This window comes from Heloderma suspectum, chromosome 1 (genome assembly GCF_057233095.1).
Source record: "Heloderma suspectum isolate Gila_16-S chromosome 1, 16-S_ref, whole genome shotgun sequence".
NCBI lineage: Eukaryota > Metazoa > Chordata > Lepidosauria > Squamata > Helodermatidae > Heloderma > Heloderma suspectum.
This window is the reverse complement of record NC_139458.1, coordinates 172,171,887-172,193,548: the sequence shown is the minus strand read 5'-3', so window position 1 is coordinate 172,193,548 and position 21,662 is coordinate 172,171,887. Positions and strand designations below refer to the sequence as shown.

General features: G+C 41.2%; 1 protein-coding gene across 10 annotated transcripts in view; it reads right to left on the bottom strand.

Annotated features, from left to right (window-relative positions):
• The window catches only part of MBD5 (methyl-CpG binding domain protein 5), a 170,640-nt gene that overhangs the window by 23,875 nt on the left and 125,103 nt on the right, over positions 1-21,662 (bottom strand). For 9 of the 10 annotated variants that reach the window (XM_084810204.1, XM_084810251.1, XM_084810214.1 and 6 more), the window contains 3 exons: positions 11,858-12,889; positions 9,597-9,805; positions 5,408-6,616 (listed from right to left, as the gene is read on the bottom strand). In XM_084810204.1, the coding sequence (XP_084666330.1) occupies positions 5,408-6,616; positions 9,597-9,805; positions 11,858-12,889 (2,450 nt within the window). The remainder of the gene's footprint in view (positions 1-5,407; positions 6,617-9,596; positions 9,806-11,857; positions 12,890-21,662) is intronic. The other variant, XM_084810271.1, reaches the window with a different exon arrangement.

The following is a 21,662-nucleotide window of genomic DNA, read 5'->3' as shown; positions in this document are numbered from 1 at the left end:
AAAGGAGACCCTGGAGTGAAGCTTGTTCAGGTATATCTGTCCCCGCCGCTTCGTAATCATGTTCCTCCCACAAACAGCGTGACCTTTTCTGACAAATAGAAGGTGGTATTGTGTGGCAGAAACAGGCTGACTTTAACCAAAAATACATTTTTTTCCACTAAAGCACATCTCCCTCCACATTTCCTTCCCCAAGTCTCAAAACAGATTGTGCTAAACACATGCTAAAGCTCAATTTCCTTTGCTGGAAAATTTGTCTTTAAACCAGGTAATCCAGTGAGGTAAGGATTTCCCCCATATTAACATAAAACCTGAAAACTTTACTTGCATATTTTATGAATAGTCCTAATGAGCTATTTTTTTCAATCCTTGCCTTCATTGGCTTAAAAAAAACCCTTTCTGCTAATCAATTATTGTAGTAGTATTCAGTTTTGTGATGTATTCAGATACTCTCTTAGCTAAGCCAGAGGGAGACCATTTTGTCTAGAGTGGAGGTGATATTTGGCAATCATGGGATAAGCTTCCTGCTTGAGGCCACACTTGTGAAGTAAGGAAAGACAGTAGATGGAGTTATGATGTGATCAAGTTCCTGCTCAGATATCATTCTTAGTATGCAGCACTAAAAGCTAGATACGAAGAAAATGGTAGGCAAAACACTGCTCCAAATGTTATAAAGGTGAGTCGAATCCTGTGGTAAGGGGTCAGCAGCCAGTTGCTGTAACTTCTGATGTTGCTGTTTATTTCTATTTTTCTTTCTTGTTTCCTTCAAACTGTGAAGATCTGATGAGGAAACTTGTCTCAATTTCTATCAGTGGGACAGCCTTTCAGGAGTTTAGCCTGACTTGGAGGCATCCATGAGGTTAACTTATTGGAACCAGATCCTCAGAAGCTGTTTTGACCCCTGGGTCAGTAGTGGTTGTCAGTGTAGGAAAGGTCTCAAAATCTCTGAAAGTGGCTCAATCCATTCAACCACCAAACTCATATCTATGGAAGCCATCAAGGTTCATTCACTGAGTAAGGCTCAATGTCTAGGAGTATGATTACAACAAGCCTGTTCATAACATTCTAGCAGTAAGCAGAACACTCCATCCTTGTCCTTGCCTAAGAGAATGAAGAGCCATAGAACTTTAGCACCATAATGACTGCACTTCTTGAAAGTTATCCTACTGTACCAGATGTTCATTGGCAGGTGGAAGAAAACTATTTTGCAAAAGAAAGTAAGACCCAGTTTGCACATAATGGCAGCAAATGTGGGTTAATTAACCTTTTAATTTAAAATTAAATTCACATTCTGCGGCCAATTTGAATATTCAAGCTTCAGTTGAGCTGACTGAAGGTTGCTACAGGATGTCCAACCCTAGACACTATAGTTTAACTGTGGGTTAAACAACCCACAGTTAACCTACAATTAGTAGTTAATTGTGGGTTGTTTAACTCACAATTAACCTATAGTGTCCGGGTTCAGACGTCACATAGAACCTCCAAATGGAAATTGAATATTCAAAAAGGCTATGGAATGTGTCCAGCACATGCCGTGGCAAATCGTGGGTTAATTAACCCACGATTTGCTGCTGTTATATGGGAACGGGCCCTAAAGGTTGTGGGAAATACCCACTCTACTCCTAGGAAAACTAAGAAAGTAAGAAAAAAAATAAGGCTTCTTAATTAACAAGTCAAAGAGCTTTAAGAGAGAAATTCATAGAGAAGCTTCTCAATAACGTTGCTTGTGCAGAGATCAACAGAGGATAGAGTGCTAAGGGACTTAAACCCACCTGTTCGGGTAGGCACAGAGGAGCTTGCATCTGTGCCTGAGGTGGAGGAAAGGAACACCAATTCCTTCGGTAGAAGGCTAAAAAGTTCTGCAGATTCTCTGAGTTAGCACAGAGCCCAGCAGTGGGACTATACAGAAACCACGAAGAAGGTCTGGTTCCCAAATCTAGTTTAGAAGCCATTGTTGAGCCTTGGAACATGAAATGGTATGGCTCTTCTGAGCATCTGCACGGTGAGTGTGAACAGACTCTCTAATTCCTCAAGTAACATTAGCCAGCCTGGGTGTCAGGGTAGACACTGAGCCCATAAAATCCCAGAGTAGTTCTGATTCTGAGGGAGAGGAGCGCACTCATCTTTCCCAGGGCCAACAGCTGACAGAGATTCCTCCCACCGGCATTCCTAGCTTAGACAGCAGTCCTGGGAGTGACAGAGCGTGGGAAGCAGACTTGCTGGACACGCAACGCCGATGCAGGGAGCAGCGCCAAATGGAGGGCGCGGAAAGGAGGCGTAGTGCCCGGTTGGCGCATAAACAATGGTTGCGCCCAGAGGATCCAAGGGAAAAGGGGAGGGACTCTCCCTAGCCCATAAGTTCAGGGTCTGCCAGTGATTCCCTTTCAAACGGGGACCAACTGTTCCAACTTAGGGCATAGGTACTCTGCTGCTCATATCTAGTTGCTAACAGTAGAGTTGTTAAGTTGTAAAAGAGGAATAAAGCTTTGAAGAGAATCCCTTTGTCTGTGTCTGGACTTGGCTACTGGATTAGACTGAGGGAGGCCTCCAAGAAGCCCTTGACACTGGGCATCAGGAAGCAGTGTTTTGGGACAGAGGAACTACCTGGCGATAGGCTTGAGCTAAAGCAACTACTAGCTTATGAATATATTTGGGCTTGATAGGTGAACATTACTGAACTACAAATTTTGACAGACAGTGTGGTATTGTGGTTAGAGTGTTGGACTGGGACTTGGGAGATCCGTGTTTAATCTCCACTTGGCCATGAAGCTCACAGGGTGACTTGGACCAGTCATTGACTCTCAGCTTAACCTACCCCACAGGGTTGTTGTGAGGATAAAATGGGGAAGAGGTGGAACATGTAAGCTACTCTGGGTTCCTTGCAAGAGGAAGAAAGACAGTACATAAGTGTAATAATAAATAAATATACTTTGCCCATACAAAACATAAGTAATCTGTACACTAACTTCTTCCCTTGTCTATTTGTACGTAGGGGACAGAGGGGTTTACATCAGATTTCTCAGACAATTTTTCTTCAAATGGTAGCACAGCTGGCATGTAATGAAGAGATGGGTAATTATTACAGGGAAATGGCTGTCTCTGCTAGAAACTCACCCATTCCCCCTTTTCCCAATATGCCAAAGTGCCAGCACAGAAGCACATTTGGGTACACCATACTTAGTACAAGGACTGAGTCTTTAGGTCCATGCAGGAATTATTATTTGAGAATTCCAGAGACTATGCTGGCACACTGGGGAATACAAATGCTACAAGCATGCTCCCCTGTCGAAGATGTGCCACATTAGCCTGTTTTTATGGCTCCGAGGACAATGAGTACAGTTGACCTAATTACAGCTCAATGAAAGGAGCTAAAAGCAATCAATAAGCTTTCAATATAGTTAAATTTATACAAGGCAAAAACCAAGATTATCTTCTAACAGGAGGAGGATTCACACATACATGCTCATCATTTGACTTATCACATGATTAGTGTCAGCTAAATGTGGAAATTGTTACCAATTCAAAATTTTGTGTTCGAGCTGATACTGGGCTCATTTTTTTTAAAAGCTCTTTAAAGTAGTTCTAACTGGTGAATAACCTATGATATCAGATTCACAAATGGTAGCTGGCATTTAATACTAGTCAGTGTGATGAACATACAGGTATGAACTGTTCTGAAGTTCCTGGCCCACCTTAGAGTTTTCTCTTACAATGCTGAGAAATTTATTTGTATTTATTAAAATCATTTAACCTCATATTTCTGTTGGAAAATCCCCAAGGCATCTGATAAGATATATTTTTACCCAAATGATTGGAAAAAGAATAAATGCACAGCCTGTCCTGAATATTATAAGTAGCTTCCTGGAATTTCTTTTTATTAAAAAGTTTTAAATTCAAAATCCATTAAACTTTAATTAAGAATCAAGTAATGATTCAGAATAGTAAAAGAGGCATACCATGTTTTGCATACTGTATGCAAAAACAATAATCTACGAATAAATGTACTTACACAAACTATATTAAGATCAGTGACAGAGGCCCTTCTCACTTGCTCACCTTTGAGGGAAGTTAGGTGGGCAAGTAGAGAGCCTTTCCTACAGTGGCCCCACACCTCCAGAATGTGTTGCCTCAGGGGTCTGCCACACCCTATCATTGCAGGATTTAAGGAAGGCTATAAAGACTTGTTTACGCTGGTCTTCCCCTGATTATGTTTCATTAGACTGTTCTGGTCTGTAGCTGCAATTCTGTTTCTTGGTGTATGTTGTTTTTGGAATGTTTGTTGTCTTTATTACCACATTGGTTTTTATTATATGGATTTTATTGTTGTAAGTCTCCTGCTCTGAAAGGCAGCCTAGAAGTATTTTCAATAAATAAAATATTTTTTTCTGATGGTTTGAAAAAAAACCAAGCATCACCAATCACTTATCAACTTTGAAATCACCTTAGGATTGTTCACACACTTGCTGCAATTCCTGACAGCTGTACTAAAGGCTGCAGACACTCATAATATGATGACACTGATCCACATTGTGAGCACCTGTAGACATTACAGCTGGATACAGACAATTTGCCATGAGAAGCCAGTTTTTCATCGCATCTCTTTGGTGGCATTAAAATGTGCCTTGGCCCTCTGCTTCTGTCTTTTCAAGGCAAAAGGTGAATCTGTATGGATTCTTTGCTACTAAAATTCTAGGTGGCCACATCAATAGTAGAGTTTACCTTGGTGAACATTCCTCATTCTGATTAGGACAGTTTCATTCATTTTGGTTTGGTTCCCAAAGAGCACATGTTCAATGGGAGATCTCTGCCTCTCCTCTACCCTCATAAAAACTGCTGCACATATTTTTATTGTGGTTGGGGCAGAAATAGCAACCTCACCATCTATGCTTTCTACTCTCCCAGGGTCTCTTTGGTTGCTGATCAGAATCACCTATATCCAGCTTCCTTGTATGTAATAATAAGGTGGACGATTACTACCTTGAAGTTACTATCCATGATAATAAAGTTAATAAAGTCCCATGTAAACATATGATGCTGAAGGATTCAATATAGCAATCACAGATATACAAGGGCATATTCAAATGGCACCAAAACAGCATAAGCTGCCTTGAGTCTTCAGAAGGGAGAGCTGTAGCTATTTAAATAAAATACATAATGCAGCATTTTATGTTTTTAGGTTTTTGGACTGGCCCTATCCCTATGCTATCCCTAAGGCTCACAAGTACTAAAGAAAAGCAATTGTGCCTTTCAGGAATTATAGTCATGACAGAGGAATGAAAACTCCACCAGCACACTTAAAGATATAATCAATACTTTCCTTTAAAAAGGAACACAAACATTCTTGACTAAGACATACCTTTGTTAATCTCTCTCTATATAAATATGTACGTATGTATATGTATAAATATACCTTCCCATCCTCAGTGCTTTGTTGACATGAGTTGTGAACATCATCTTCTCTTACTAATTTACCAGGCCATGAAGTCAGTCCTTTTATTTGGCCCCAGACCAAGTCCCCAACGTTAAACGTCCTTGGCCTGTAATGTATCAACTCATTTGAAGAAGGGGAATCGGGATTCCTTAGATCATCTTCACTACTAATGCTTTTAGCGTCTGAAGGACTAGGCACACACCCGTTAATGCTTTTGGCATTAAAGTCTCCATTATAATGGATGTAGTCTTTAACTAGAGAACTTTCAAAGCTATTGGAGGAACTTGGAGACTGCTCCTCCACTGCCAGGTCTTGCTTAGAAGCATTCAGCAACTCTCCAAACCCTCTGCTCTGTTGAGGCCTGTTTCCATTTATGTGTGCACATCGTTCCACAGTGTTCTCTAGTCTCTCTTTAAAACTCATCATAGTTCTTTTGTAATTGCTATACCTGAAGTTTTCCTCCAACATCTTATCGCTGTGACAGTTTCGCTGGGGTAACAGTACTGGATGTTGCTTGCCTTGAACTAATGGCAGTGTGGAGACATTGTTGGGTCTTTCGTGGCAAGGGCTGCTGTGGATATGGGATGAATGGTCTAAAAATTCCTCACACTTCCATCTGTTCATTTCCCCTCCAGGGCTTTGCTCCCCTTCCCATTGTTTTTTGGGTGTGTTGCAACCTGTTGGTTTATAGTATTCCAAGCCATCCCCCTCACTGGAATTTTTAAGGTGTTCTGAATTCTTCAGTATTCGTGTGCCCCTAGTGTTCCTTGCCCTACCTTCATGATCAGAAATGCCAATGTTTCTTCCGTGGATTACTGCGCTGACAGCACTGGAAAGATTTAATGGGTCACCAATTGAGGCTGTGAAGGCACTCATCGCACTCAGAGCTGGAATGGGGCTCATTTGCGTTGTACTGTTAACTGCGGTGGTGATTACTACTTGCATCCCCTTGCTTGCAGCATCCACCACTGCTTTGTAGATGGCATCGACTGAACCATCACCCTGTGCAGCTAGGCTGAGGTTGTCCTTTGCCTGCTGCCCTACAGATGATTCTGTTCTTTGTTGTAAGTTGCATGCTGCATCTTGAAAAGGAGGAAGTGGGGTGTTGGAACTTTCAGGAATTGGCGGCATCCCCATTTGAGTGATCATTCTCTTGTTCAGAAAAGCAGCCTCTTCCTGCATTCTTACCTTTAAAAATAACAAGAAAAAAAAGACGTTTTGTTTTTAAAAGCTATTTTGGATAATGAGTGTTTCATTTAATCCAATGTTTAAAAACTGTGAGTGAAGCAACTACAGGTCACTTATTCCATTATCAAACATATTGGTGCAAATTCATTTTTCCTCCTGTATGAAGTGAACAGTTAAGAGCAGTAGCTCTTAGCTCCTCAGTAGCCCTACTCTGTTTTCTCTTTGCTGCCTACGGCACCTGTAGAATACCTGGGACTGGGCATTTTTTTGACAGTGGTACTAGAAGTACGGAACTCTCTTCTTGGGGAAGTTCACTCTCCTCCTTTCTCCTGGCATTTAGGTAGTAAACGAAGGCTGTGTTTTTCCAGAAAGCCTTTGGAATCCTTCGAATTTGAGGCAATGTTCTGCCTGTGTTATGCTGGGCATTTATTTCCTCTCCACATTGCTTAAGAAATGAGTTATTAATTTGTGCTTCTGTTTTGCTTGTGCAGCTTCTGTTTTAGTATATGTTTATGAGCTTCCTTGGAGATCTTATTTAGCCCCCCAAAGTGGGATGCCAGTAATGATACTGCTAAGCCAAATAGCTGCTGATACTGGAACTATTACCATCACCATCCAACATACATACACCACCTTAGGCTGCTTAATTTTGGTTTACGTTAATTTGATTTAAGCAGCAAACCTGCATGCAGGATTGTGGTCTCAGCAAATATTTTGATGCTGTCCTTTCCCTATGCATGGAGCTTGCTAGTAGTTTTGATGTGAAGTGATCCATTCCCTCCTTTATTATTAACAATTTTTTGCTGAAGCTTTTTTTGAAAACCCCTTTATCATCTGTGAATCAAAATTGCAAGGTGCAATCCAGTGCACAGTTGAACTCAAGCATATCTAATCTGTAGAGGATTTCAGTCTTCACTCTTATGGTACCAAACATGTATGTATTTATTTACGTTATTTATAAACTCCTTTCAGGGAAAGCCCTTTCAAGGCGGTATAAACAAAAGATTTAAAATAATACAATAAAATCACATAATAAATTGCTAAAAACAGCAGCAAAATATAACAGAGGGTCTAGTTAAAATTCTGAAGTGAAGGTGCCAAACAAAGTTATCAGTGGAAGGAGTTCCAAAGATGCAGAGGCACTGCTGAAAAGGCTCTGCCCCTGTTACCTGCCAACCTGATTGTTCTTAATGGTGGCAGAGAGCACAGGCTCTGAAGCCAATTTTAGGACCAGGTAGGTTCATAAAGGTTTAGGTAGTCCTTCAAAAAATTTGGTCCCAATGGCTTTAAAGGTTAAAACCAGCACTTTGAACTGAGCTCAGAAGTCAATAGGTAATCAACATAGCTGATGCAGAATGAGGGTTTTATGCCTAGACTGCCTGGTCTCTACACACAGCCTGGCAGCTGCATTCCCAAATCCTCTTCAAAGGCAGCCTAACATAGGGAGCATTACGGTAGTCTAGTCTGAAAGTAACCAGTGTGTGACTGTAGCTAGATCCTCTCTCTCCACATAAGGTTGCCACTGGCAAACTCAGTTGAAGTTGGCACAAGGCACCCCTGGCTACTATCAGTACTTGAGCCTTCTCAGACAGCACCAGCTCCAGAAGAACCCGCTAAACTGCAAACTTCGATCCAGTCTGGGCATCTTCCTGACCTCTATTCTGTCTGGATTAAGTTTTAGCTTGTTTGCCCTCATTCATCCTAAAACATCTACATTTTTGTAAGCTGTACTAAGACATATTCATAGTTTGTATCTAAGCTTATTTTACATTACTGTTTATCAAGGTTGTATAGAAAAGCTATCTAGCAATATTTGCTATGTCTATGTTAAACAGTCACCAGTATTAAATATATACATAATTCATGTCTAACAAAGCACATACAAAAAGCAAAGCTACATAGCACAATGTGAGGGGGGGAAAGTAGATTGAACACTATGATTTTTGAAAACACAGGGAAATGTTTAGTTGTCTAGACTAACAAAATGATGTATTTCTCAAAGAATAAAAGCTTTTGTTGTGCTAGCCTCTACATTAATCTTCCTCCAGGTTTTGAGTTTGGCAGCACTATAATAATATTAAGTATACAAGATAGTTCTCTTTTTATGGTTTAGTATAGTTGATATTTCCTGTCATTTTCTTGGCTTAACGTTTGCACTCAGATCCTTGATTTAAGTGAGCATGATGGGGAGAAAGATTTTTGAAAAATCCATTTACATGTGAGACCTCCAAACTTAAAAAAGAAGGAGATAAAGAATGCTATACCAGATTCCAAGAATTACTCATAATTGTCTCTCCATTTTCCTTCTGGACAGCAATGCCACAGTTTTTATTTTCACTTACTATAAGTGAAAAGTTCATATTGGAAAAGTTTTAGGAGTATCACTGGATGTGAAGTGTTAGGATGATAAAATAGAATCCAAAGATTTACCTTCAGACACTGCTTAAAAATCCCAAAGAAAATGTTAAAACAGAATAGTTATTTGTATTATTTTTCACGAGCGAATGGCTCTGGTATCATATGGGTTGGAATTGCCCTTACTTTGATACAGTGAAGCATTCAAGCAAAGTTATGCAGCTGTCAGATAGACACATTCTGCCTGCCCCATCTGAGTGAAGCCCATAGGCACAGCACCTGCCACAGTGTAGCCCTATAGCCCCCTGAAGGAGGGTGTGTGTCCATTCCATTCCTCGGAAGGGGGACTGTCCCACAGCGGGGGGGGGGGGACTGTATAACTGTCCCTCAGATTACTCCCTCTTAGCTTCAAATTATATCCCCTGCAAACCAATGTGCTGGTTAGGGAATTCTGCCACCTAGTGACTGAAGTTGGCACCACAGGCATTAAACACACACATTTAAATAAATTAAAATTAATTAATGCATTTTATAAAACCGAATAATCATGAAGAGCACACTCCTAGGGTCCCCTCAGTATGCATGCCTAGTTTCGGAGAACACTGAAAAACAAACCAACTTCTACCTGAAAATTCTGGAAAAGACAAGCCATAGGGTTTGGATTGTTAGGTGGCCCAGGAATAGGAGGCTGTCCTTGAAAACCTTGGAGATTCTGATAGCCTTGTAGAAGTTGCTGTTGCTGATTTGATGGAAACATTTGATTGTTGCTGAACAGTGACTGTAGATGAGTTAGCTGATGGTTATTAAGAGTAGTGTTTATTGAGGACATGTCACCTGCAATTCCAAACACATTGATATTTAAAAGTCAGGAATTTTCCCAGAGGCAACCAAGTGTTTGGTCCTAGTCACGTTTTACCATTTAGTAACAAAGAATAAACCATTTTTCTGCAATTCTTTATTGAACTAGTCCTCTGGGATCACACTTCATGGTATGGATTTCTTTTGCTGCTATCAAATCTACCTAAATTCTGTTTAAAACAAAGAATATTTCTGAATTGTTATTCCACAGTGATGGGGAACTTGTGCCCTCCAGACATTGTCGGACTGCAACTCTGACCATCCCTGATCGATAGCTATCCTGGCTGGAGTTGATGGGAATTGGAGTCCAATAACATAAGAGAGGCATAGGTTCCTGCCACCCTGACATATAGTAAAATGTAGTATGATGTGCTTAATGCTATCTAGTTTTATGAAACTCACTCTGAAATGTTTAATATTTTTAAATCTGTTCAGTGGTATAGAAATCTATTAAATAAATAAATAAATAAATACACAAGTACACAAATTTCACAAAGAAACTTGCTCTTCAAGTTTGCAGTAAGTTTCACAATGTTTCTTAAAGAAACAGCAACATACTCCACAGCTTATTGAACACAAATTCTTAAGTCCTCCCTTGTTAGCAAATAGATCTTTTAAAATCCTATTTTAAAATGTCTTTTAACATTGCTTTTATTAACATTGCAAAAAGGCACCTATGAAAGCCAACAGTACCACAAATTATTAGAAGATGCAATCTCAAAATACTTAGTTGATGCAAGTCTGCTTAATGGGGATCCAAAGAGCCCATATACTTGTACTCATGTGCTTCTTCTGCATGAGCTCTAGGGCTCTGACTGCAACCCTTTGTGTTGTATCATAGGTTGCTACACAACAGGAACAGTTTTTCAAGGAAAGGAAGGGTGGGTGGTGTTAAAAAAAACCTGGTAGTTGTATGGAAGCTTCATGCACAACCCTTTGTACTCCAGCCTATATTACTGGCCCTTGTGGAATGCTAGACAGCAGGCTTAGAGGAAATAGAAGCCATTTGGTTCTAATTTAGTTACAATTCTGACACTAAATTCAAATTTTATTGTGAGTTTTTAACAAGTTAGGCCTGTGTTTATAGGAAAAATGCTTCTGCATCATACTTTTAATCTATGTTTTATTAACAGCAATTCACTGAACACACACACACGAACACACACAAACACATGCAATTCCTCTATGAATATTTATAGAGGAAATACCAGAATTTGGCAGACTTTCAGGCCCAATTCACACAGTTAAAACCACTGTTGTACAGTAATGTTCCAATGAAAGTTTTTTTTGCTCAATGTGAAAATCCCTGTGTGAAAATCGAGGTACTGAAGTCACTGGATGAGGACAAATGTCTGGATTTACAGTGTAATCCTATTCATGTCTACTCAGAACTAAGTCCCATTGAGTTTAATGGGGTTTACTCCCAAGTAGGTGGGTACTGGATTGCAGCCCTAAACAAGTGAATTGGAACTCAGCTCTGAGAAGATGTTTCTCAACTTATTTAGAAACTGGTGGTTTCTAAACTACCAAGAAAGGAAAAACCAAGCCTATTACCTTGAACCTGTGCAAGGCTGTACTTGGACTGCTTTATGTACTGCTTCCCTGTAACCCTGAACTTGGGTGCATTGGTATATTTTTAATTCAGATGGGCTTGGAAGCTTTTCATCCATTGCACAGCTACTCATACTAACCCTGTGATGCCTTGGATAAATAAATAAAACGCTGCATCCCAAAGATGCATCTGTGCATTTATGTGGTTTGGAAAATGAAAAAGCCATTCCAATTGGTTGACTGAATTTAGATGGCATCAGACTTTCTAAACAATAGAGTTTTTAAAAATGCTATTTAAAATTTTATCTCAATTGTGTTTGTAGTCTTTCACTGGAATGGTTAAACAAGTTAGCAGAGCATAAACCTTGTAGGAAAGAAGTGCAATGAAACTGAGTTTTTTAAAAAGGTAGAAAATAGAAGTCCCTCCCCCCACCACCATTTTTTCCTTTTTAAAATCTGTGAAAATAGTTAACTTACCAAGTAGACCTGTCCCCAGTAGAGGGTTAAGTAGCTGTGGCACCACAGAGTTACTGTTGAGTTTAGCTGGACCAGATGTACTCCCAGCATTATTAGATATGTTCAGCAATGTTTCTGCCATTGACACCACTGCTGTCCCACCAAGTGTTGAGACAGACAGTGCTGCCACTGCTGATGATGTAGTGGCTGTGGTAGTGGTAGCCTGGGAGGAGGTTGCTATGGAAACCTCTGGATGATTAGCATTGTTGCCCGATGTAGAGTTCAGAACACCTCCCAACAGCTGGGGATTCAAGGTCATTAATCCTGAGGCCCCAGTGACAGCTGGGAGGAGCAGGGGGTTTGAAACAGTGTCTGTGCCTGAAAAGCTTGGGAAAGGGTTTCCCAGGGGGTTGGTTAACAGGGTCTCAGCTCTGATGGTGTCTGACTGACTGCTAAGCAAGTGATCTGATGGTGGGGCTGGCATCTGTGTTACTGAGGGCACAGGATTGTTTTGCTGTTGCTGTAACAGATCTGAGATGGACAGATTGAAAGGTGCTAAGGGGAACATGGCAGCTGTTTGGGCTTGGTTCTGAAGAATAGCTGCTAGCAGCTGAAAATGAACAGGTTGCAGCACCTGTCCATCCACATCACCGGAGAGCAAAGCTAAAGCAGCATTTACATTTGGGTTGAGAAAACCTAAAGGATTGAGGTTGACCTCAGACTTGCCTTCTCCTGCTGAAGGCTGCAGTATATTTAATAGATTCTGGTTTAGGAGGTGCTGCTGATTCACTGGCAAAGAGATAGGTAGCGAACTAAAGAGGTTTGGATTCAAAGAGTGTGGAAGATTGTTGTTTGAAGCGCTGTTCTGTGGAAAATGCAGAGCGTGTTCATGGCCAACGAAAGGAAAGTCATTCCCAAGGGGGAGCTGGCTATGTAGTGGGTTTCCAGCTGCAGTTGTGACTATGACACCATCTTGAAGAACAGATATGGTCTTTGTGATGGCAGGTTGACTGGTGCCAGCTACAGCAGTGGATGATGGTGGTCCTGCCCTTCCTACAAATGAAAAATAAAAATAATAATGCACACTGAAACGTAAATACTATAATGAACAATGATAATGAATATCGGTACATACGTTACCATTCAACAAAGGAAGAGAGAGTCTGTCTGTCTATCTATCCATCCATCTCCTACCTTACAGAATTCAAGGTGTCTCATAAAATAGATACAGTATAAAATTAAAAAACACACAAAATTACATCATTATACAAGGTATCCAAAGCAGTATTAATTACCCTAGAGCACAATGAAATGCCCATAGAAACAGAAATTTGATTTTTGTTCTTATTTGTTATATTTACTGAATGTTGTAGAATATGATTTAATATTTTTGTTACTGTTTTCAAAAGACCTATAGGTAGCATCTAACATGCTTTTAGTGTCACAAGACTTATATGTTCCTGCCTGATTGCTAAGATCCTCTTCAGGGGCTCTTCTTTGGGCATTGTGGCTCACAATGGTGCAGTGGGTGGCTACCTTCTCTTTTGAAGCCCCGTTTATGGAATGCCCTTCCCAGAGAGATCTGCCTGGTGTCTTCACTGTAGAAGGACAAATTGTTATTTCTCTTGGCTCTAATTTTTTTGTGTCCCAGAGGATTGCGCTTTTTGCAATCAAGGCGGCTAGTATAAGGAAAAAGGAACTGGAAAAATAGTCTGGCTGATAGATTCAAATGAATGTGGGGCTTTATTGATTGATGTTTTTATCCCTCACTAGGTTTTTTTTAAGTCCTTTTAGGGCGCAATCCTATGGGGATAGGCAGCTGCCTCCGAACCTGGAGGCGACTGCCTATCCAGTGCAGGGCAGGAGAAGAACAGAGGGGATCATTCCCTCCACACCTCTCCTGCCCTGCATTTGCAGCTAGACAGCTGATTTCAACTATCTAGCCGCGGGAAGGCAGAGTGGGGGAGGAGGCTGCTGGACGACACATAGGATGTGTTGTACTGGCATTTCCACCTTCCCCACCTCGGAATGCCCCCCAGAATGCCCCGTTTTGGCTGCTCCATGCTCCTCTTCCAAGTGCAGAGCATGGGGCTGTTCCGCGCTGCCTGCTTCCGCAACGCGGAAAGGGAGGGGAGGTAGGTTCCCGGAAAACCACATATCCTATGCCCGTCTAACCGTTGACTAGCGGCCATTGTATTGCTCCCTCCGTGCTTTTTATTGTAATGTTTTAATGTCAACACAATGTTTTAAATTTTAATGTAATGTTTAATTCTAATGTAACGTTATTAATTTTAATGTAAACTCTTCTTTTCAGTGTTTTTTTCTTCTATTATTATGTCTGAAATGGTCAGAAGACTTATTCAATAAAGTCATTCATTCATTCATTCATTCATTCACTGTATAAGTTTAGATGACAGGTTAAGGTCTTCATCTCCCAACAGGCACTTCATCTATAATCTGTTGCTCTGATTACTTTTACTGCTGGCTCTTTAATATTTTCAGTATTTGAATTGTTGCATATTTTGTTTTGGTTGTTATTGCATTGTTTGGGTATTTTTATGATTCTAAACCTCCCCTAGGGCACCTGTCAGTTGGGCAGTATATACATTTGATAAACAAATGAACAAAAAATATAAATTAAAATAGATGTCTTCCATCTATTAAAAAAAATCAACAGGGTTATGTGCCGAGGACCATATTCTATAGCTTCAGGACTACTACTTGGACAATCTCCTAGCAATTTAATTTTCTTTAAGACAGAGCCACTGAATAGGGAATCTTAGTCCACCTTAAAGGGAGCTCATATTCAAGCCACCTAATATTTTTATAAGAAAGGAAACGTGTAATGAATTATTTCAAAGACAATTGTGGGAAATATATAAGAAATATTTTGCATTAATGGAATTGCAACAATTTCAGATGTTTATTATATTTGTTCTTGGGCCAACACTAAGTACAGTTTTGGAACATGAGGTAGGTCTAAATTCTAATGATCAAGGAGTGTGGAAAGATAGGGAGGGAGATTAGCAGTCAGAGCAAATGAATTCCTCTCTCAAGACTGCCACCATGTGGCCTTTTCTGTCTAGGACATAATGAGAAATACACATTGTAGAGGACGGAAAATGAATGGATGTAAAAGCACAGCTCCAGAGATTGTCACAAGAAAAACAGCAAACAGAACAGGAGCCACTTCTCATTGCTCACTGACAACGCTTTCTGAAAATCTCACACATGTTCTTCTTTTCAATACAGAAAATCTTGTCAACCGTTTTGTCATATTTGTATCCCAGCCCTTCCTCCAGTAAGCTCAAGACAAGGTCAGTTGAGCTATCCCATATCTTCACAACTACTGTGTGAGGCTGGGGAGACTGAGAAATAATCTCTTGGCCAAGGCTATCCAGTGACCTTCACAGCTGAATGTAGATTTGAACCTGAGTTTCTCACACTGAAAACCTTCACACAGATATTGCAAAAGTATGTTGGGTCATATTCATAAAACTCTGCTGGCAGACACATACCCACCATATAGGCACTACTTTCATTTCCTTGAGCCATAAATAATTTTTCAAAATACTTTGCTTTTCAATATTTTCATACTTGGTTAACAAACCCTGGATTCTGAAAATAAATGTTCTTCTAGTTTTCCTTGATCACTACATAGCTTTATTTGAAGTAATGTAAATGGCATACAAAATAAGTCTTTATTGAGCCAGGGGATACAGATCTTAATATGGAGGGCTCTGAAGGGCATTTCTTAGTATTAACATAGCAGAACAGGAAGATTTCTGTAGATGAAAATGTAAATATAAAAAGCCAGAAGTTAATTTGGTGTCAGCAATACATCATTTTATTCTCTAATAAGAATTGGCAAACTACTGAGTGAAGAAAGCATCAATCACAATTTTGTGCTATCCATAGTCATTGCAAAATAGCGCTGGAAATATGAAGCTGGAATGCTGACACAACTCGGGTTTCTACATTATTCTGACAACTCAGAATCAAATCTGGAGGAAAGCACTAGAGCAAAGATGTATCGCCTCCAGTTAAGCCTAGTAAGGGACATGAGAAAACAGTAAGGTCAGGGCTCAGTAAGTGACTTAAACTGGATATAGCTATGCAAACATACATTGCCTAGGAAAAGGCAGAGAGAATACATGAATGCACAGTAGCCTTATATTAATTCATTCAATTTATATCCCTCCTTTTCCTCCACAGAAACTGAAACCAGGTAACCGTATCAAAACACCATTAACGTTACAGTAAAATGCACACAAACTGATAAGATCCTGCAGGCTCAAGTCTCATGCCTGTTGGTATTTCCTGTAGCCATTAGAAATATTAATATGAGGCCGCTACCAATTATTTGCCTTTTCTTCATGAGCTGATCGGTAGCTCACATGTAACTGAGCTGGATTCTTTTCCCACACTTTACCTCCCCAAGCTCAGACTGAAATGGAGTGGGGATTTGGGGTTGGGGAGGTAAGTTGGGGAACCTGAGCGGGAGTCTCCTACACTGTTCCTCTAGATTGCATTTGGAGCTGAACCTGATTCTGAACCTGATTAAGTGCCACTGAAATAAAATGTAACTTCCATGTAAAACTTTCCAGGTTGAGATTCCAGTCATTAATCTCAAACTGGAACCAGTTAATAGATTTGGTCAAATTATCAGGAGCAATTACCCATTGAAAGCAATATGCTATAAGCCGAGTTCACTGTAGCAGCAATATTGTATTAAATTAGAAATCTGTATTGTTTTAGTGTGACAATGAAAAAAGATTCAGTTATTTATTTTAAAGATTTATACTCCTCCTTTTCATCTACAAATCTCCAAGGTGGCTTATAACAGATTATAATAATTCAGTACAAAGCAAATGAGTTGTAACTTGGTGGTGGGGTGGCCAATGGAGATGCTGGAGGAGACGTGATGTTAATGCCTCATCCCAGCTCTCCTGTCATTGTGGCTGTCCTGCAGTGAGCCAAGAGGAAAGAGCCTTCCCCCAGGATACATGCTGCCCTTCTGCACTGGGCATAACTGTCACTAGAGAAATGGAGTAAAGCTCCTGGATGGTCTCTTGGTGTTGGAGCAGCTAAAAGAGATACTGCAGGGGATGTAATGATAAAGCCTCTTGCTCAGCTCTCTGGTGTTTCTGGCTGAGGCCACTGTCCTTATGGGCCCTGAGGCAAGTCCAGGGCATCTTGACCTTGGTGAACAAGATAACATGCACAGAGGCTTTAAAATTCATCTATACAGATGACTGCAATTAAACAGAAAATGTTTGCCATTATGAAAGATGATTCTAGTCTCCTTAGTGCAAATCCTATGCATGTTTAGACAGAAAAAGGTCCTACAACTCCCAGCATGCCCTAGCCAGCCATTCTGTCTGGGATATGCTGGGAGTTTTAGGACTTTTTTCTGTCTAAACATGCATAGGATTGCACCTTTAGTAACTGAAACGCTGCTATTAAGGCACTGCTTTTATTAAAGCAGTCAGAGGAAGCTTGACCAAATGGGTTAGAACAGTGGCCAATGCCTCCTTAGAGGAAGGTGAAGCCCCATCCAGCCTTAAGGTGGTTGTGGTAAGGCCAGTACTGAAGAAACCAGATGCCACTGAACTAGATAATTTCTGATCAGTTTTAAATATTCTATTTCTGGGACAGGTGGTTGAGTGCATGGTGGTGGCTCACCCACAGAAATTCTTGGATGAATCAGATTCAGGACTGGGGACCGAGATAGGTTTGCATACCCTGGTAAACTATGTTTGCTGGCATGTGTAGTGTAGTGTAGTGTAGAGCCAGTGTAGTGTAGTGGTGAGAGTGACGGACTGGGAGCCGGGAGATCCGGGTTCTAGTCCCCACTTGGCCATGGAAGCTCACTGGGTGACTTTGGGCCAGTCACAGACTCCCAGCCCAACCTACCTCACAGGGTTGTTGTTGTGAGGATACAACGGTGAGGAGGAGGATAATGTAAGCCGCCTTGAGTTCCTTGCGAGAGGGAGAAAGGCGGGGTATAAATGCAATAAATAAATAAATAAATAAATGTGTCCCTGTTGGTTCTGCTGGACCTCTCAGTGATGTTTGATACCATCAAACATGTAAGCTTTCTTGATCACCCCTAGAACTGATCATGAAACTATGCTTTCCTGGGAAGAAATGTCTGTTGAACTAGCTTAAATCAGTATTGTCGATTCTCCCTTGGAATAAATCTTATAGCTTGTCACTTGCTTTCCTTCATTCTGGGCCCTAAAATAGGGGAGAATTAGGGTTGCAAGATCCTGGCGGTGAATACCAGCCCTTAAAATCCATTAAGTGGTGAGGTAGAATGTCCATTCTCAGTGTAAAGTTTAAAATCATATCCTCTAAGGCTATAGCAAAGGTCAGTAGCTGGCACATTTCTAGGAAGAAGGCATAAGATGGGCTGACATTGTTGGGTAGTTTCTTGTGGTGCTTGGCTGAATTGAGGCCTGCAGGGGGATGTGTGAGAGCAATTCTACCAAGGTATCTTGGAGGACTGGTGAGTTTCCCTGTGGGGCTCTAGGTAGCTGATAGCTGAATCATGAAAAGACCAACAAGGAAGGCGATGACTGACTGATTCTGCTATCATCTCAGAGTGAGAAGGGTTGGACTGACCTAGAGAGGTTTTTCCCAACTAGTGGATCCAGGTAGGTTAGTATCCAACCTGTCTTGTCTCTCTTTGCTGCAGAAAACATTGAGGGTGTCTTTGCACGACCTGCTAGCCCATCATGGGTGACAAGCTACGCACTGGGGGTTGTTTTGCAAACAACCCCCAGTGCATGGTTGATGCACCCGATAGACAATTGCACATTACCCAGTACGTAGCTTGTCCCACCCCTCCCCCTCAGTCCTCCAGCCGGCTCAGCCTGGCATCCCAGGGGACTTAGTGGCAGAACCTGCCTTGTCAGCAGCCAAGATCACCTGTCCCCACTCCGATCAGAGCCCTTTTCTTCCAGTGCTTCTCTTCCCTTGCTAGCGCCAGCCCCTCCAACATGGCCAAATAATGGAGGGGCTGCTGCTGGCCCCCCAGCTCTCGCCAAGTCACCCGTCCTTGCTCTGACAGCGATCCCCATCATGGTTGGAGCCTTTTAATTTTTTTAAATTTTCTTGTGCAAAAAACTGGGCTGGGAAAGGTTTTTTTCACATTTTCCCAGCCCCATTTTATGTGCGCAAATGGCCCCTCTATCAGTGGACGCTGGTGGCTTCAATTTTGGTGGGGCTGTGAGTCCATTATGGGTTTCATTCAGAACCAGCCAGATCTCTAAAGGATCTAGCCATGGTGCTGAACACTGGCCCCCAATAGGTTCAGCACCTTGGATAGCTCCTACCAAATTCTGGCTGTTTTGGATTGAAACCCAGAATGGAGTCACAGCCCCACCAAAAGTGGAGCCCCCAGCCCCCACTGTCCTTTATTTAATTTTGTTATTTAATTTTGGTTATTTGCAGTTGCGGAAGTACGCAACTGCATGTATCCAAAAATACTGGGGCTTGCCTTGGCTGCTCCCTTGTATGTGACACTATAAAGGCTGTTTTGACAGCTTTGCACAGTTGAGAGGTGGGGAAACGGGGTGTAGGTGACTCCCTACAAGGCTGTCCCCGGAGTTCAATGCTTTGCTTTGAACCTCAGGGTGCCCTGCTAGGAATCCCCACTTGCCCAGGCTACCTGCACCTGTTTTTAAGGGTGCCCCCTGATCCTTTTCTCTCCTCAGATCTCCGTAACAGCTTCTATTTTGGCAGGTATCAAAATAGAGGCAGTTACTTACTTTGGGGTAGGGAAATGGGTGGACACCCACTTTTCTATGGAAACAGGGTCCTTGCGACTCAGGGAGAGGTGCCCTAGAAGGAAGGGATCCGCAGGGGTTGGGGTGGCAATTTAAACTGCAAAGGGCCTTGGCTAACTGGGAGATCTTAGCAGTTTTGAAAGGTGAGGAAAGTGCTCAAGATCCCCTAGTTAGCTGAGTGCCCCTGCTCCTGATTTAAAGTCTTGCCCTCACCAATGGGGGTGCCCTCCTTCTACCCCATCCTGGGTTGGCAGGGACCTGTTATCAGTGAAAACTGCATCCCCCCTTTTTGCACTTGTTCTGTTAGCTCCATGGGATTTTGACTGTCAAAATCCAGCTCGGCTAGTGGAAGGTGGGGGGCGGGATGCACTTTTCAATGAAAACGGGGACCTACTGTTTGGGCACTTTGGAGAGCCTGCTGCTGGCAAGGGGAAAGGGGCACTGGGAGCAGCTTGGCTATGATCGCAAAAAGTGATCGCAGCTGTACTCTGGAAGAGCGGCAGGGGTTTCTGCTGCTCTTGCCGAATGGCTCCCTGCCTGATGCCCTTTACCCACGATGGGTTGCCATGTCTGGGTTCGGATGACATGCTAACCCATCATGGGAAAAACAACCCCTACTGCAGACCATGGGTTATCAGGGTAGGTTTTTTTGGGGAAAAAACGCAGCCTGATAAAACCAGTCCAGGTTTGGATGGCATGCTAACCCAGTGTGGGTTGTTTCACACAACAACCCATTGTGGTTTGCCATGTCATGTGAACCCAGTCTGAGTGTTAGAATTCCACTATGAGCATTGTCTTTTTTTTTTAAGCTTGAGTAAAACAGCTTCCTGTCTTTTCTGTGGCAGGAAACAGATTGGCTCTCTATGGGATACAGGGAGGGAGCAGGTGAAGGAGAAGGTAAACAAACATCCGAGAGATTGACAAAAGAAACTGTGGTTTGTTCTATTGTCTGCCAGACAAACCCTGGGTAGGGCAACAAACAATGAGTTAACCATTGGTTAAATAAACCATGGGTTAGCGTTATGTGCGAACTAGGTCACAGACTGCCACCCTCTTCTTCAGGGAGAACTCCAATGCTAGTGGATAATTTTTCCGGGGATACAGGAAATCAGCAGGTGAGAGATTCATCCAGGAAAAGCAATATATTTAGGATGAAGTTTCTATAGACCCTTGTTTTTGCCGTAAAGATTAATGCAAATAATTGTTTGAAAATAATTAAATCAACAGTGAAATTTTTATTCAGTGAAAGGTTGTCTTTGACAGGAATTCTTAAGAGAAAATGCTATATGGAATAAATTCTAAATAAAAACCTCATCCAAGAATCTTGAATTGTGCTCCCCCGCTGCCTGATGTTAAGAAAGGTATTTATAGGAGAAGGTGCTTCTTTCATATACAAATATTCTGTATGCAGGCATTAAATATGAGCTTGATTACACAAGTCTTCCTATATATATAAAAAGTTGATAGCTGAAAATCTTCAATACACTCTACAGAAAGTTTTGAAATGTTTAATGTGTTTAAATAAAAGTAAAAGCAAGATAAAAATAAGTAGCCTAGCTGCAATGAAATAAATATTTATGAGTTACTGCCAATTAAACAGCAGTCATATTTGTATATGCCACAATAAATAAAAATGCAAATGCTGATACTGGGTTCTTTGTAAAAAGTTATGTCATTATAATGTAAAAGTTATGTCACATTTTAAAAGACATTCCATAAATTTTAACATCTTCGTTAACTTGTGGTCTATAAGTGCTGGCCAAGGGCACTTTGTAATGATCAGAATGCTGCTATCATGTCCATTTCTATTAGTTTGCTATTATCATTATTATTTGATTTCCTCAGTCACTTTTCTCTTTAAAACATCCCAAGATGACTTACAACAAAATTATTAAGTCATACAAAATATAAATAGTTAAAAACAATTTCCATCAAGAATACCAAAACATAATCATAGAATCATAGAATAGTAGGGTTGGAAGGGGCCTACAAGGCCATTGAGTCCAACCCCCTGTTTAATCCAGGAATTCATG